At 38.6% G+C, this 17651-nt stretch overlaps 1 protein-coding gene across 1 annotated transcript in view; it reads left to right on the top strand.

Moving 5' to 3' along the window:
- Positions 1–920: 920 nt before the first annotated feature.
- The window catches only part of AXDND1 (axonemal dynein light chain domain containing 1), a gene marked incomplete at its 5' end in the record, with an annotated part of 81785 nt that continues 65054 nt past the window's right edge, over positions 921–17651 (top strand). The window contains 8 exons of the mRNA XM_079696811.1: positions 921–999; positions 2456–2628; positions 3048–3151; positions 5742–5862; positions 6893–6978; positions 9074–9130; positions 10778–10880; positions 12140–12261. Of these exons, the coding sequence (XP_079552937.1) occupies positions 921–999; positions 2456–2628; positions 3048–3151; positions 5742–5862; positions 6893–6978; positions 9074–9130; positions 10778–10880; positions 12140–12261 (845 nt within the window). The remainder of the gene's footprint in view (positions 1000–2455; positions 2629–3047; positions 3152–5741; positions 5863–6892; positions 6979–9073; positions 9131–10777; positions 10881–12139; positions 12262–17651) is intronic.

Here is a 17651-nt window from a genome sequence, read left to right as displayed (position 1 = left end):
CAATAATGCCTCAACTGATGGGAACACAGAGTTTTTGTTTACCCAATTTCCCCCCGAATGTGGCTTTTAGAAAAACAGAGGAAACAACAAAAAAGCGGGATAGAGTGATGCGAGAAACTTGCTCAAATCCTACCCCGCCTTTGGTCACAAGCTTAAGAAGTCTTCCCGGGGCAGGGGGAGAGCGACCGCCTGCCGCTGAAGCGCCTGGTTCCAGACAATTTCTGATTCCGTGAGAACGGCCTGATTAAACATTTTTATTCTTCATTGCTGTTGAATCTATGTTGAGATTTAAAACACATCGGTTCCCCGAGAGACTGTTTCTTAGCTGTCTCAGTCCTCCGCCGGCACCGCCGAGGGCAGCCGCCATTGAGGGTTGCTAAGGCCCGGGGTCCTGGGTTTCTATGACGACACGTAGGCGTTTGGGAAAAGGTGCGGCTACAAGACGTCTGGCGGGAAGCACAGTTTACCGGTACGGGCTGCAAGTGTCGGTTTCCCCTCACTTCTGTTGCAGAAACGGTAAGAACTCTGCCCGACCGCGAGTCGGTGGGGCTGTGTGCGCCAGGCGCTGCCTGTGGGGAGGCCGGGACCTCGAGCGAGGGGCGCCTTCAGGTGGTGCCGGTGGTCGGAGGGGTGGGCCGAGCGTGTACTTCTCGACCTGGGCCCAGACTCTGATCCACCCACAGGCTTCTTAGTCGCTTCAGAGGACTTCAGAGCCCGGAAGTCTCCGCAAAGAAAACCCATGCTAGATAAATTGTAAACTCCACAAGTTAACGGGTCTCTCTCTCTTTCTCTCTCTCTCTTTCCTGCAGGTCAATGTGGCAGCCCTGCCAAATCCCAGTAATGCCGCTGATTTGTTTCTAGGTTAGCTTTCTGGAGGGGTATTTCAAATTACCAGAGAGTGATAGGAGGCATTGCTTACTATGTCGCTCCCGAAAACGCCCTCAACGTCAACACCTGAGGGCAAAAATTTGAAAATCTCTGCATCCAAGGAAGAGACAGGTAAAGTTCTTCAAGGCATAAATAATCATGGCCATAGTCAGAAATCACAATACGTTCACTATTTTCCTTAATCTGAGATTTCAGGATACTTTAATTAGTTTCGTTTTTCCATTACACTTGTTTCAATAAAATCAAAAGCCATTCCTTTTATAGTATTTTTCACTACTCTGCGTAAGGACTGTGTTTGTAATTTTTCAAATGCTAATGAGTTTTATATTGTTCTAAATTCAACCTATTTTAAATACCAATGGTTGTATGAAACAGTACTTTTTTGGGGTATTTGTTAAGGAACCAGTTTGTATCAGGTTTTAGTAATTATTCTGAATGAAAGTAATTATTTGTATAAGATTTTCATTCATATATAGCTAAATGCAGATCTGTACTAGAATAAGAATCTGCTAGTGACTTCCCTGGAGGTCCAGTGGTTAAGACTCCGCGCTTCCATTTCAGGAGGCCCGGGTTCGATCCCTGGTCTGGGAACTAAGATTCTGCATGCCAAAAAAAAAAAAGAATCTGCTAGACTCATTCCTACCCCTCATTATGCTAAAGCTTCCTCCAACTCACCTACATCTTGTTTTTAGGGGAGATTCTGCTAAAATCCCACCTAACTTTTTTTTTCTTCCTTATTTCCTCTGATATTCTGACTCCATCCCAAACTTTCAAGAGATAGACTTTTGGTAATGTGAACTTCAGAGGTTTTGATGGTGATCAAAGCATGATACATCCTTACAGAAATTAACATAAACCATTCTATGTGAGGGGCATAGATCAGGTGAGAGTTCTTTAAGAAGACTGACAACCTAACCCTCCTTGCTGACTGCATAGGAGACCTTTTCCTATATTAGGCCTACTCCCCGACCTTTATAACTCCTCTGCCCTAGTCAAGCTGAGTAGAACACTCTTTATACTGAGTCTTACTCCACTAATTTGCTCAGATATTCCACTCTCTTCATTTCTAAGGATCCCAATTCTACATTTAAATCCAACTCAGATACCTTTCACTCTATAAATATTCCAATTTAATTTTCACCTTTGAACTTATATAGAAAAAATTACTAAATAATTTGACAGTTTTGAAGAGAGGAGATTTCTTTTGTCATTTTCACATCAAAGGGAAAACAGACATTCCCATCATCTTCATGCTGTCTCGGTTAGTTGATCAAGTGAAGTGAGTTTAATTTTCAACTTTGAATTTGGAATAATGGAGGTTCATCTTTGTACCTGAGTTTTTGAACTCATGTCTGATGTAAGTGTGAGTAGGGCAGACAATATGAGTTTCTTTTTCTTGACTAGTTGATTTTCAGTGTTTTAAATATTGCTGCTATTCTTGGCAACCGGAAGCAATGTTTCTCTCTGTTAGCAACATATATATATGGGATTGATGAGGTAGCCTGGGAATCTCTAATTAACTCTCAAAAAAACTACAGTAAGCTTTTCTTTCCCATTATTTTCTTAGGACTTCCTAAACTAAGGGAGAAAAAAAGTCTGGTGGATTCGTCAAAACCCCTTCCTACTTCCCTTCAGAATGAGTTCATCCCTCAGGAAGTTCTACTTTCTCTGACCTATACAGCCAATGCTGGTCCTTGTCCTGAAAACTTACTGCCTCCTAAGAAAATTAAAACCCCAAAGGTGTGTATATACATATATAAAGTACTTGGGAACATTTATCTTTTGGTATCCAGTTCACTAAGTATTTATTTAACATATGTTATATATTCCAGATTGTTTTAAGAATATTTTAAAATTAATTCCTAGATTGAAAACTAAACTCTTTTGCATATTTTCAAAGAAATACTTGAGTATTTCCATTACCTGTTTTTATGTGATTTACCTAAATGATCATTATACTCTTAGTCTTGATATTTTTCTTTCACTATTGAATTGTCCTGGTTTCCGTCTTTCTCCTTGGTATTAAATAAGAATTCTGCTCTCTCTTTTTCCATAGAATATTCAAATGCCTTTAATGTAAATACTCAAAAATGATTAACAATAGATTTCACTTGACTAGAGCACCCTCTGCTGTGTATTCATGTTTTTCTTTTTCCCAGGGTACTCTTCCACGCCCTGTTGACCACGTCTGGCATAACCCTATTCGAAGAAATAAGTTCAAATATCTGATTGACCATCCCGTTTCCCTAACGGGAGCTGGAAGGTAAAGAAGGAAGATAGTTTGGTAGATGCAGATGAATAGAATCATTATCTCATTTTGTATGATTTCCGTGGGAGGAGCAGAATTGGAAAAATTGTAAAATCATAGAATCATCGATTTTAAATCAGAGAATAAAATCTTAGAATCAAGATTTCAAAGCTTGAAGTATCTTTTTAAAAAAAATACATTTATTTATTTATTTTTGGCTGCACTGGGTCTCCGTTGCTGTGCGCGGGCTTTCTCTAGCTGTGGCGAGCGGGGGCTACTCTTCGTTGCGGTGCGCGGGCTTCACATTGCGGTGGCTTCTCTTGTTGTGGAGCACGGGCTCTAGGCGTGTGGACTTCAGTAGTCATAGCACGTGGTCTTCAGTAGTTGTGGCTCGCAGGCTCTAGAGTGCAGGCTCAGTAGTTGTGGCACACAGGCTTAGTTGCTCCGCGGCATGTGGGATCTTCCCAGACCAGGGCTTGAACTGGTGTCTTCTGCTTTGGCAAGCAGATTCTTAACCACTGTGCCACCAGGGAAACCCGCTTGAAGTATCTTTAATGAACCAGAATACAATCTGAAGAGGACATGGGTCTACCTTTTTGTGTATGATTATTATCAAGAGGATGGCAATAGGTGCTGGCTCTGTTGACTTTTCACTTGTTTTAAATTTGCTTTTGCATGCCTTCATGTACTTGACCCCTTACTCTCCTATTCTTTGTTGTACCCTAGTAGAAGGGAAAATATCAGGCAGAATGCCTTTAGGGCCTCTTTTATTTGCACATCTGAGAAGAGCTAGGTAACATAGCTTCATGACCTGCAAAACCTTAAAAAACAAGTGCTTAATCCCTGCTTTTCCTCAAAGCGAACCCTTAACCTTTACACTGTTTTAGATCAAATCAGCAAATTATATTTGTTGTTTTTATATCATTCCTAAAAATATCCAAAATGTCAGCATTTTCCCTGTGAAGATTGTAATCTGCTAATTTTCTGTGTATGGTTAATTTATCAATTTACTCCCTCCATGCCCCTTACTGAAATATCACTTAATAGTAAGTTTACAATTACTAATACTTGGATAGGTTATTTAGTCTTTCTGAGTTCCACTGTCTCACTTGTAAAAAGGGAATATAGACTTGCTCCATTTTGTGTACCTTCCAGGGATATAGAAAGCACAAATGAGATAATGAGTGCAAGAGCACTTGTAAAACTATACACTGCTATGTAAATATAATGTGTTATTACTCAGCTATGTCTCAGTGCTAGAAAAAGTGGCAGAAGTTTAGGCTATTCACTTCTGTGTCCTGGGGCTTTGGTGTCATAAGTATTGGTACTTTATTTTATGCCATCAGACCATGGCTATAATTATTACTATATAATCATTACTAGTTATGAGATGTTTGAAGTACTTTGAAAAAATGATTAGCTATATCTGAATGCAGCAATAAACTGACATTAAAGTTTTAATGTCAAATGACATCTGAGTTGGAATTTTTTAAAATGTGAAGATCTGTAGTGTGATAGACAGGATAATGACCTCCCTGAAATGTCCTCACTGCAGTCCTTGGAACCTGTGGATACATACCTTACATGGCAAAAGTTACCTTGATTTGGCATTGGCAAGAGACAAGAGAGGAGGGTGACTGTAAAATTAATACATGTTAGTGATAGATATTGAGGACAAAGGATGGGACGGGATCAATTATGGATGCTGAGATTTTTGATGAGTAGAGTGGTGGTGCTAACTGACAGAATTAGTGAATATAGAAGGGTGAAAAGTGAGAATGAAGGAGAATTATTCAGTCATATCTAGAGGTAACAAATATGATAAGGTGAGATTTGATAGCATTGCCAAGGGAGAAAGTATAGGGAGAGCACAGAGGGATGAGGACAGGACGTTGTGGAGCATTTCCATTTGGTAGGCAGGAGGTCACGGAGATGTTCAAGAAGGGGTAGGTAGGATGAAAGAAACAGGAGAGTCCAGTCATACAGAGGATAGAGGAGAGGAGAGTGTTTTTAAGAAGAGAGGTGATCAACCCTGGAAAATATTCCAGGAAAATAGTGGAAGATGAGAACTGATGACTTAGCTGTAGAAAGTCATCCTCAGCTTTCTGGAGAATGATTTCCTTACTGCAGGGAGATTTTAAGAAGTCTGATGTTTAGCAGAAAGTGAGAGATAGATAGATCAAGGTAACTTGACAACAACGTATGGTCAAGGGAAGATTTTTAGAAGGGGAGAAGACTTGAGTTATAGACCAGGGGGAATGTTCCAAGAGAGAAGGAAATACACAGAAATTAGGATTGATGGAATGAGGTCTCCAAGGATGTGGGCAAAGATGAAATGAAGGACTTAAGTGGAGGAAATAATCCTGGGGAAGAGAATACATGTTAACATGAGGCTGAAGGAAAGACGAATGAGAAATTTGAGATGGAGAAGAGGAAGAGTGCGGGGGAAAACCCTAATGCCTCAGCCTTCTTAGTAAAGTATGAGGTAAGGAGACCAGTTTTGTGTCCCTTTGTATCCACTAGAAGGATGTGTGTGGACTTTACCCACTCTTATCCAGTAGCCAGACAAAATTTATTTTGTAAATATATTTTTCTTATCTTTTAGGGATATTTCTTTTCTGTACGATGTTAAATATGTTAAAGGAGAGACTAGGGAGAGCTCAGTTTGTCCCCCACAAATGGACCGTTCATTACAGTCACGTGATGGTGTCCTTGTGCCTCCTAAGGTAAATAAAGTATTTGACAAATAATTTCCTTTCCCTCTCTCTACTTAAAAAAAAAATTTCCCCCAAATATAAAGCCATGTCATACTATAACAACCTGCATTGTTTATGTTTTCATAGCACTTTCTAATTATTTTTAGAAAAGGGCATTTAGTGGGAGATGATCAAACATATCTTATTTTAAGCCATTTTCCAAACTACAGTTATTTACTTTAATCTATATAATACAGTATAGGAGACTAGATTTTTTTAAAAAAGAAACCAACAGTTTAAAGTTGTAGAATTGAAAGTAACACAACATTGTAAATCAAATGTACTTCAATTTTAAAAAAGGCAGAAAAAAAAATTGCAGAATTCTTATTTTTGGCTTGTTGCTAAGGTAAATTTTACATTCCTATTGAATTTTAAAGTCGATAGATTTTTGTGTAATTAATACTAAAACCAAGATTGTTCTTTAATTCATGGCTAATTTTATTTATTTATTTATTTATTTCTAACATTTATTTATTTATTTTTGGCTGCATTGGGTCTTCGCTGCTGTGCGTGGGCTTTCTCTAGTTGCGGCGAGCGGGAGCCACTCTTTGTTGCCATGCATGGGCTTCTTATTGCGGTAGCTTCTCTTGTTGCAGAGCACGGACTCTAGGTGCGCGGGCTTCAGTAGTCATGGCACATGGGCTCAGTATTTGTGGCTTGTGGGCTCTAGAGCTCAGGCTCAGTAGTTGTGGCACACGGGCTTAGTTGCTTGGTGCCATGTGGGATCTTCCTGGACCAGGGGTCGAACCCATGTCCCCTGCATTGGCAGGCGGATTCTTAACCACTGAGCCACACGGGAAACCCCTTGGCTAATTTTTTAATTTGTGCTCTGCTAAAAGTTTATTACTCCTTGCCATGACCCATATTACTAATATTGTTATTTCTCTGATCAAAATCTCTTAATAAATAGTATCCCTTTGGTATAGGAATTAGGATTTGTGAAACTCAATTTTTTTCATCTGCTTGTTTTTATTCTTGTTGTTCTTTCTTTCTTTTTAAGCCAAAGAAACTAACAGATACTTTGATTCCTGAAGAATTTCATATTGTGTCAAATACAGGAGTTTCAGGCTTGGAGTGTTATGATGAGTGAGTACTGTGGTATATACTGAATATCTGACAAGTTGAACTGTTTCCTACTTCCCAGACATAGAGGAACCTGAGTAGTTCACTCATGTTCCCAAGCAGTATCTACACTGAAGTGAGTAAATATCTGGCTTACCATCCTAATACAATTTAAGAAAGGTATCAAAAACTAATGAAAAAAGTCTTACTTAAAAGAGTTTGAAGCAACAAGAATTTACTGTATAGCACAGGGAACTGTGCTATTACAAGATACTGAATATCTTGTAATAACCTATAATGGAAAAAAATCTGAAAAAAATATATAACTGAGTCATTTTGCTGTATACCTAAAACTAACATAATATTGTAGATCAATTATATTTCAATTTAAAAAAAAGTTTGAGATCTTAGTTTAGATTAAATCGTTCTCTGTCTTTTCCTACTGTTTAATTTTGAATTAAAAAAAAATAGATCTTTGTTCTGAATGCTTGCTATGCCTCTTCGGGAATGGTTTTGAGCAATGACAAAGGAAAGTAGCCCTCTAAGTTGGAATCTCATAATGCACATTCTAGGGCTTAGCTCCAGACTTCAGACTAGTCATTTCAAGTTTTCTTTGATTTCTGCTAATGGGATTGAAAATGGGATCTTGCTTTTATTTTCTGAAACAACACTTGAATGTTTCATAGTTTAAAAAACTAGAACTTTGGATTAGGGTTTATAGTAAAATATCCAGAAGCTGTCACTCTTTTTACCTTATCCAATACATATGTTAAATGGCATTTCCTTATGATGGTGGGTTTCAGAACAATATTTTGCCAAAGGGAGCTAAATGGAACTCATTTTTTGGGTAACTTTTAATTCTTATATAATTTCAAAATTTTTAAAAAGTTACAAAAATGGGACAGGGAACTCCTGTATACCCTCTATCCTGACTCACTGAGTGTTAACATTTTGCCTCATTTGCTTTAATACACACACACACACTTAAACTGTTCAAGAGTAAGTTGGAGGCCCTCATGACCCTTTGCCACCAAATACTTTAGTGTGTATTTCCTTGTAACCCACTACGTATAGATCTTTTTGATGACTTTTTTAGCTCCATCATTCTTGTATAAGTTGCCATTTTACAATATAGACTCATAGATTTCTGTTTTTTTCAGTGAGTTATAATTCTTTGCTATCGTTGATGTTCAAATTTTTCCTGATTTTGCTAATGCCAGATCCTTTGAGCTGGCTCTTGTGTTCTTTAGGCATGTCCCCATCATTCTCTGAATGTTCTCTTATTTTCTGGCTCAATAAGATTTTCAGGTTCATCTTGTATTTCCCAACTCCAGCTTTGGAGTGAGCTATGAGTCACTTCTCCACGGAGTACTGTTTTCCTTTTAGTGGAGAAGGGTTCTTAGAAACCAAGATCTGGGTGCTAGGTGTACTCATTGCTCCTGGGGTATCATTGCTTCTAGTCCCTCTCACACACTCATTTTTGAAACTTTTGAGTCTTTATATTCCCTGGATATTTTTCATTAATCTAAATTCTGAACGTGGACCTTATTAACCAACTGTGTTCCAGTAGGGGGCAGAACCAAAGGAAGTGTTTTTTAACTAGGGGAAGAAAAAAGATATATAAATAATAATGAATTTGAAGAATTACCATGAGATTCTCATTGTGATACCCATTTAGGTATAAGCAAGTACTTCCAGAGGACAGAAATATATGCTGGGCATCAGGAAGATTGGCTTCTAGTTTCAGCTCTGCTTATTAATTTTATAACCTGTTTAGTCACTTAACTTTGTTGACTTCAGTGTTCTTAAAACATTCTTCCACCTTTGAAATGTCATTTTTCTTAATGAATCAAAGAAATTTTTGTATTGTGATACATTGAGGAATATGATTAAAGCTCTTTTACTTAAAAATTTTTAAAATATTATAAGTATCATTATATCTGTGTCTGTAGATGTCTAAGGTTATTTAAGTATCCTCTTGTGTGTAAAACGATGGACCTTTCTGATTGTCTCCAAGCTTCTCAATTCTGTGAGGTCTTAAGTTTTTCATGTCTTGTTATGTGATAAATAGGCCAGACAGTTTTCTTACAATAATATTTACCTGTCTTATTTATTGCAGCAAATATACTACTCTCCTCACAGATAGTGAAAATAGACTATTGCTCTTCCCATCCATGTAAGTACAGTTTATTTTTGAGAGTGTTTCTAAGAAGGAATGACTATATACACATATTTTCCTTTTTATTGGTACTTTATTACACAAAAATATTAAAATTACTGCAGAAAGCCAAGACAATAATTGCCTACAATTCTATCATTTAATCAGTGTTTTCATTTGTCCAACTGCATATTGATTTTTTTTTTTTTTTTTGCGGTACACGGGCCTCTCACTGTTGTGGCCTCTCCCGTGGCGGAGCACAGTCTCTGGACGCGCAGGCCCAGCGGCCATGGCTCACGGGCCCAGATGCTCCACGGCATGTGGGATCCTCCTGGGCACAAACCTGCGTCCCCTGCATCGGCAGGCGGACTCTCAACCACTGCGCCACCAGGGAAGCCCTGCATATTGATTTTTTACATATTTATAATAATATCAAAGTGCTAAAAACACTTTTTTTTTTTACCATTTTAAATGGGTTTTTTTGGTTTGTTTTTAAATTTTATTTTATTATGGTAAGAATACTTAACATGAGATCTACCCTCTTAATAAAATTTTAAGTGTGCAATACAATATTGTAATTATAGGCACAGTGTTGTACAGCAGAACTGTAGAACCTTGCATAACTGAAATATTATGCTCATTGATGAGCAACTTTCCATTTCCTTCTCCCCTCAGCCCCTGCAAACCACCATTCCACTTTCTGATTCTATGAGTTTGACTATTTTACATACCCCATGAAGGTGGAATCACACAGTATTTGTTTTTCTGTGACTGGCTTATTTCACTTAACATAATGTTCTCTAGGGACATTCATGTTGTTGCATATTGCAGAATTTCCTTCTTTTTTTAAGGCTGAACAATATTCCAGTATGTGTGTATGTATGTATGTGTGTGTGTATACATGTATATATATGTATACACACACACACCACATTTTCTTTATCCATTCATCGATGGACATTTAGGTGGTTTCCACATCTTGGCTATTGTGAATAGTGCTTCAATGAACATGGGAGTGTTAATGTCTCTTTAAGATCCTTTTTTTTTTCTTTTTTCTTTTGGCCACACCATGCGGCATGCAGTATCATAGTCCCCTGCAGGGATCAAATCCGTGCCCTCTGCAGTGGAAGCATGGATTCTTAACCCCTGGACTGCCGGGGAAGTCCCTTTCTTCAAGATCCTGATTTCAAGTGGGATTGCTGGATCATATATAAGATACTTTTATATTCTAAATTTAACCATTAGGGTTTCTCCATTTTGCTATAGGCTTTTTTTCTTATCTATCCCTTGTCCCTTTTCTTTTATATTGTGAAGTAGCGGATCTTAGCAGCTTGGTGTTTATTACTCCACATTTTTCTGTGTTCTTACAATCTTACACAATAGGGGTATAGAGTTTTTTGGGGAGGTGAAACATTATTTTCTTTTATGAAAAAGAGGAGCATACTATTTGCATTTTTGTTGGTTTTTGTTTTGTTTTTGTATTTTGTTTTACTGTATTATTGATATCCCACTAGATTAGTATTGTACATATAGGTATAATGCTTTAAAATACCATTAATATTCCATAGTATGTACATTTTCTTTATACATATTATGTTCCTTTTGCCATCTGAGCATGACCTATTGTAACACTAATTATATATGTCTGCCATCTTAATCTTTTAGGAAACCTAATAAAAGAGTAGAAGTGGTCCAGCTGAATGATGTGATGGATACTATGCTAGAGAGGGCTGGTGTGGAAAATCAGGCATATACAGGGCCAACCAAGGTAATTACAAAGATCAATGTAAACCAGTGGTTAAGAGCATGCACTCTGGAGGTAGAATGCTTGCATTGGACTCCCGACCCTGCCGTTTATTAGCTGATGACCTTGGGCAGGTCATTTAATGTATTTGTGCCTTGATTTCCTCATCTGTAAATTACAGATAATAATATTATTTACCTATAGGGTTGTTGTAGAGATTAAATGACATAATGAATGTAGATTGCTTAGGACAGTGCTTGGCATGTGGTAAACATTGTATAACTAATTTTTAGTCATTATTATTGTATTTAATTGAATATAAGGCACCACTGATTATAAGACCCTTATTATTTTATGTACCACTAAAAACACTGCCAATTAAACCATGCTTTCTTATCACTTATAATTTTTATTTTGCACCTAATGAAAGAGCTCTTTCAGTCTTACATAGATACAGATGTTTTTCTTTATGGGGCTATTTCTCTTTTGTTTTGTAAATTTTTATTTTTATAGAATTTGAAACTTATAGACAAGTTCAATATAAGGCACTCCTATGTAACCTTTACCCAGGTTTGGTAATTGTTTACACTGTGCCCTATTGGCTTTGTCATTCTCTTTCCCTCTCTATGTATCTCTATGTGTATGGTTTTTTTCTGAACCATTTTAGAGTAAGCTGGCAACCTCATGCCTCTTTATCACCAAACATTTTAGGGTATATTTCCTATAAATAAGGACAATCTCTTATATATCCATAATATAGTTATCAAAATCAGGAAATTTAACATTGATATGATAGTATTATCTAATATAGTTCATATTCAAGTTTCAAATTTTATTAATTGTCCCTGTAATGGCTTTTATAGCTATTTTCCCCTCCATTTAGGGATCCTAGGATCACACAGTGCTTTTAGTTGTCATGTTCCTTTAGACAGCTATAACCTGAAACTGTTCTTTGTTTTTCTTGACCTCAATATCTATAGAATGTTCCTTAATTTTGGTTTGTCTGATGTGTACTTATTCAGTTCAGCTTTTGTATTTTTGGCAGGTATAACATAGTGGTGATATTGTGACTTTCTCAGTGCATCATATAAAGAGGTGCATGATTAGACATAGATTTTTAAAAAATATATCATTTTTTTATATATGTTTATAAAGGAAAATGTAAGTGAACAAATTAATCAAGGTGTTTCTAAAACTTATTCACATTGAGTGCTTACCTCCTAAGATGTTTTTTACTGGCAAGACTGTAATAAATACTGATTATCTTACTTATCTTTTGCCAGATGCACAAACTACTTCATATATTGAAGAAGGAACAGACCATTTATAATACAGTATTTCATGAACTTATTCGACAAGTCAGTGTGGACTGTGCAGATAGAGGAGAGCTACTATCCAAAATCAGGTTAGAGCTGTTATTGGAGTACCCCAGTTTCCTCCTGAATTTTATATTAGAATTATATTTATATCTGCTTTTAAGAAAATCACAAAAGTAACTTCTCTACTCTATTGATAATAAGGGACCTAAGTGCATTTCTATTATATTTTCTATAGTAAAAATATATTAGTTGAGAACTTCCTTAAGGTGATTTCTGTTGGGATGTTTGACACCATATTCTTTTATGATTGGGAGTGAAGTCCTACATGAAAAAGTAGAGAAAGTATAGATTCTGGAGACAGACCAGTCTGATTTTAAATCATCATCTAGGTGTGTGACCTTGGTAAAAGTCTACCCCTTAGTTTGCTTATTTGTAAATGAAGACAATAACTATGTGAAAATTTTTCTTTTTAAAAATTAATTAATTAATTAATTAATTAATTAATTTTTGGCTGCATTGGGTCTTCATTGCCACGTGCAGGCTTTTTCTCTAGTTGTGGTGAGTGGGGCCTACTCTTCATTGTGGTGCATGGGCTTCTCACTGCGGTGGCTTCTCTTGTTGTGGAGCATGGGCTCTAGGCACGTGGGCTTCAGTAGTTGTGGCACGTGGGCTCAGTAGTTGTGGCTCGTGGGCTCTAGAGCACAGGCTCAGTAGTTGTGGCGCACAGGCTTAGCTGCTTGGTGGCATGTGGGATCTTCCCGGACCAGGGGTCGAACCCACGTCCCCTGCATTAACAGGAAGATTCTTAACCACTGCACCACCAGGGAAGTCCCACTATGTGAAAATTTTTCATTCATAAATGACATTTACTGAGCTTCTACTCTGTGTCAGGCATTAAGATGCTTCATAGAATAATGCAAGCACAGAAGTAGGTGCTCAATACAATGATTACTGTAGATGATGATGATAACTATTATTATTATAATTCTTCCCCTTATGACTGTGGCACTTTCCAAAAGCAGAAAGGAATAGTAGAATTAGAATACTGGGTTCAAATTACACATCTGCAGCTTCCTTGCCATGAAACCATAGGCAAATTATTAGATTTCTCTGAATATCTGTTTCTCCTGAATGGGAATTAATAATATAAACTTGCCCTATTTGCCACTATCTGATTTGTGGAAACAGAGTCTGCCTATCTGACGGTGCTGAGAAACTAGGAGCAAAGCCATTAATAGGAGACTGGTCAAGAATAGATACTAAGGAGTAAGTTGTTGGAACACCATCAAGAGCTGCAGAATGCCCAATTAGAATGAGGATAGGGACAACTAAATGCTCAGTTGTCACACTAAGAACAAAGCCAGGAGAGATAGATGAGGAATCATTGCAGAGGAAGTAGATAACTAACTGTGTATCCAAACCTTCCTTTAATTAGGAATTGGTGTGAGTGGGACTCTTCCAGCTGATTTCAGGAGTTAGCTTCTAGGGGCCAAAATAGGGTGGGGCCCTATTCCAGGAAGTCTAGACAGAAAGAGATAGGCAGGCAAGTCAAAGCCAAATTTCTTTAAGAAAAATTGAGCCAGACACTAGGGAGACAAAAATACTAACTCCAAAGTGCCAGAGTTAGGATCAGAATAGGGTTTCAAAGCAAAGGTTTTAGAATGGGGTAGAGTTGGAGTTTAAGAATAGAGAGTACATGGGGAGAAGCAATGAGGTTTCAGGGTGGTTGCTGCAAACATTCATGATGTGTTTGTGAAATGGTGAAACATTCAGTAGGTCCAGAATGATCTAGTGTCCGGCATTTTATTGTGTTAGGAGCTCTTTGAATGTCTAGGGCCTACCTTCAATGAGGAAGACTTCTGTTGTCCTGAGCCTGGTATCTTATAAAGTCCTCCCTGTTTCACAGGATTGTTGTGAGGATCCAGTAGATGTCCCCAGTAAATGGTAACACCACGCATGCCCTGGAAATACTCTATATCAGCCCCATTTGCTTGTCACTATAGTTTTCTGCTCTGTCTTTTTTTTTCTTTTTTTTCTGGTTGCGTTGGGCCTTTGTTGCTGTGCCCGGGCTTTCTCTAGTTGCGGAGAGCAGGGGCTACTCTTGGTTGTGGTGCACAGGCTTCTCATTGCGGTGGCTTCTCTTGTTGCAGAGCACGGGCTCTAGGCACACAGGCTTTAGTAGTTGTGACTCTCACGCTCTAGAGCGCAGGCTCAGTAGTTGTGGCATATGGGCTTAGTTGCTCCATGGCATGTGGGACCTTCCTGGACCAGGGATTGAACACATGTCCCCTGCATTGGCAGGCAAATTCTTATCCACTGCACCACTGCTTTGTGTCTTTCTGAGCAGCTTGTGTGTGTCTCTGCTTTTCATGCAAATGTCTCTTAGGCCTGTTACTGTAGAAGGAGGGTTTCATATGAAATAGAGGTTCATAATAACCATTCTTTATAGAGGGAAGAATGACAGATTGGTTATAAGCTGAATAAGACTCAGATTACACAGAAATAGGGCTACTGCAGTAATTATTTTTGGTTGACACTATAAATGTCTTTGGATGTAGGCATCTGACATTTTTCAGTTATTGTTATTTTTATTTTTTCCAATATTTTATTAAGGGAATTTCCAAATACCCACATAAAAATTGAAAGAATTTTACTGTAAGCACACATATATCTAGATTCTGCCATTAACATTATACTGTTCTCGCTTTATTGCTTGTCTATCCATCTAGCCATGCTTCTATTTATCCACCAACTTCGTGTACTTCAAAGTAAAATGCAGACATCAGTGTATTTCCCTCAAATACTTCCAGTGTGTCTGTCATTAATCAGAGTTCATTATTTATTTGCCTTTTTTTCCTTTTAAGTAAAATTTACATATAATAAAATGAACAAATCTTGTCTGCATTTGTTGACTTTTGACAGATACATACACTTAAATAACCCAAACCCTTATCAAGATATAGGGTATTATGGTCACCTCACAAAGTTCCTTAATGCTCTTTCCCTGGAAATGCCCACCCCTCCTTCTCCAGAAGTTCTGACTTCTTTGAATCTTAGATTAGTTTTGCCTATTTAGGAGCTTCATACAAATGGGATCATACAGTATATACTCTTTTATGTAAGGCTTCTTTCACATAGCATGTTTTTGAAATTCATCCACATTGTGCATATATGGGTAGTTTGTTCTTTTTTATTGCTGAGTGGTATTCCATTGTATGAATGGAACAAAAAGCAGTTTATCTGTTTTCCTATTGATGGGCACTGTTTCCAGTTTCGGGCTATTATGAATAAAGCTACTGTGAACATTCTTGTAAGAATCTTTCTGTGAACATGTGCTTTCATTTTTTGGGTAAATATGTAGGAATGGGATTGCTAGTTCATAAGTTTGGTTTTTTAAATTATTTTCAAAAATTGTTTATTTTTACACAAAATTTAAAGATTACTTTCCATTTATACTTATTAAAAATATTGGCTATATTCCCCATGTTGTACAAAACATCATAAGGTAAGTTTAAGTTTATCTATTTATTTATTTATTGGCCATGCCTCACGGCATGCAGTATCTTAATTCCCCATCCAGGGATCGGACCTATGCCCCCTGCAGTGGAAGCACAGAGTCTTTACCACTGTACCGCCAGGGAAGTCCCGGTTTAAGTTTATTCTTATAAGAAATTATCAAGGGATGAAGTCAGGATGGTGGTGTGGGAAGATGTGGAGTTAGCATCTCCCCACAACTAGGGTGCCAGCTGGTGGGGGGACTCTGATGCCTAAGGAGATGGAAGAACCCCAAAGTGAACTGGTAGGACATAGGGGGACTGAGGGGGGAGGAGAAGTGGAGGCCAGACAGGATCGGTGACGCTGAGGCAGGGGAGATCAGGAGAGGCAGGCGGGAGGGGCCCTCCAGGAGGAGCGAGAGAGGAGTGGAGGGCATTTGCCCTGCCCACTCAGGCCTGGGGAACCTGCTGAGCTCCCAGGCGGGTCCCCTGCCCTCCAAGGTTCCCCCCTCCACCCCCACCAGCTGCATTGGTCCTGGAGGTGTAGGAAGGAGGCAGAGGAGATCAGGAGAGGCAGGCAGGAGGGGCCCTCCCAGGCTGGAGGAGCAAGAGAGGAGAGGAGGGCGTTTGCCCCATCCACTCAAGCCCAGGAAGCCTGCTGGGCTCCCAGGTGAGGTCCCCTGCCCTCTGAGACCAGGGGTGGGGGGCATGCCTGGGCCCCTTCTGTTCCTTGAGCCTAAGCCCCACCCCCCACACCCCCAGGGCCTTTTACAGCCCTGTGGGTCTGGAGCATTGGCCCCACCCACCACCCAAACCTCACCCTTGCTTAGGCCCCACCCTCCACAGCCAAGGCCTTCCCCACCCTTTTTTTTCCTTTTCCCTTCTCCCCTTTTTTCCTATTGTGGTACTGATGTACCTTCTGGTTGTTGATTCACCTATATTTTAATTGTTATATTCTTTCTAGCATATCTGTTAGTTTCCTAGTCCAATTTTATTTTTTACTTTGTTATTGGTTTTTTTTGCTGCCCCATGCGGCTTGTGGGATCTTGGTTCATGAGCCAGAAGTTGGGCTGAAGCTCCTGCGGTGGGAGCTCCAAGTCCAAACCACTGGACTAACAGAGAAACTTAGACCCCAGGGAATATTCATCAGAGTGAGGTCTCATGGAGTTCCTCATCTCAGCACCAAGACACAGCTCTACCCAATAGCCTACAAACTCCAGTGTTGGAAGCCTTGGGCCAAACAACCAGTAAGACAAGAACACAATCCCCCCCCCACACACACACACAAAATGAGATGGCAAAAAAATATGTCACAGATGAAGGAGCAAGGTAAAAACCTAGAAGACCAAATAAATGAAGAGGAAATAGGCAATCTACCTGAAAAAGAATTCAGAGTAATGATAGTAAGGATGATCCAGAATCTCGGAAATAGAATGGAGGCATGGATTGAGAAAATACAAGAGATGTTTAACAAAGAACTAGAAGAACTAAAGAACAAACAAAGAAAGATGAACAACACAATAACTGAAATGAAAAATACACTAGAAGGAATCAATAGCAGAATATCTGAGGCAGAAGAACGAGTAAGTGAGCTGGAAGACAAAATGGTGGAAATAACTACCGAGGAGCAGAATAAAGAAAAAAGAATGAAAAGAATTGAAGACAATCTGAGAGAACTCTTGGACAACACTAAACGCACCAACATTCAAATTATAGGGGTCCCAGAAGAAGAGAAAAAGAAAGTATCTGAGAAAATATTTGAAGAGATTATAGTCGAAAACTTCCATAACATGGGAGAGGAAATAGTCACCCAGGTCCAGGAAGCACAGAGAGTCCCATACAGGATAAACCCTAGGAAAAACACACCAAGACACATATTAATCAAACTAACAAAAATTAAATTCAAAGAAAAAATATTAAAAGCAGCAAGGGAAAAACAAAAAATAACATACAAAGGAATCCCCACAAGGTTATCAGCTGAT

Source organism: Hyperoodon ampullatus (assembly GCF_949752795.1).
Source record: "Hyperoodon ampullatus genome assembly, chromosome: 2".
In the NCBI taxonomy this organism is placed as follows: Eukaryota; Metazoa; Chordata; class Mammalia; order Artiodactyla; family Ziphiidae; genus Hyperoodon; species Hyperoodon ampullatus.
Note: the sequence above shows the minus strand (reverse complement) of the source record. Positions and strands in the feature narration are given on the sequence as shown.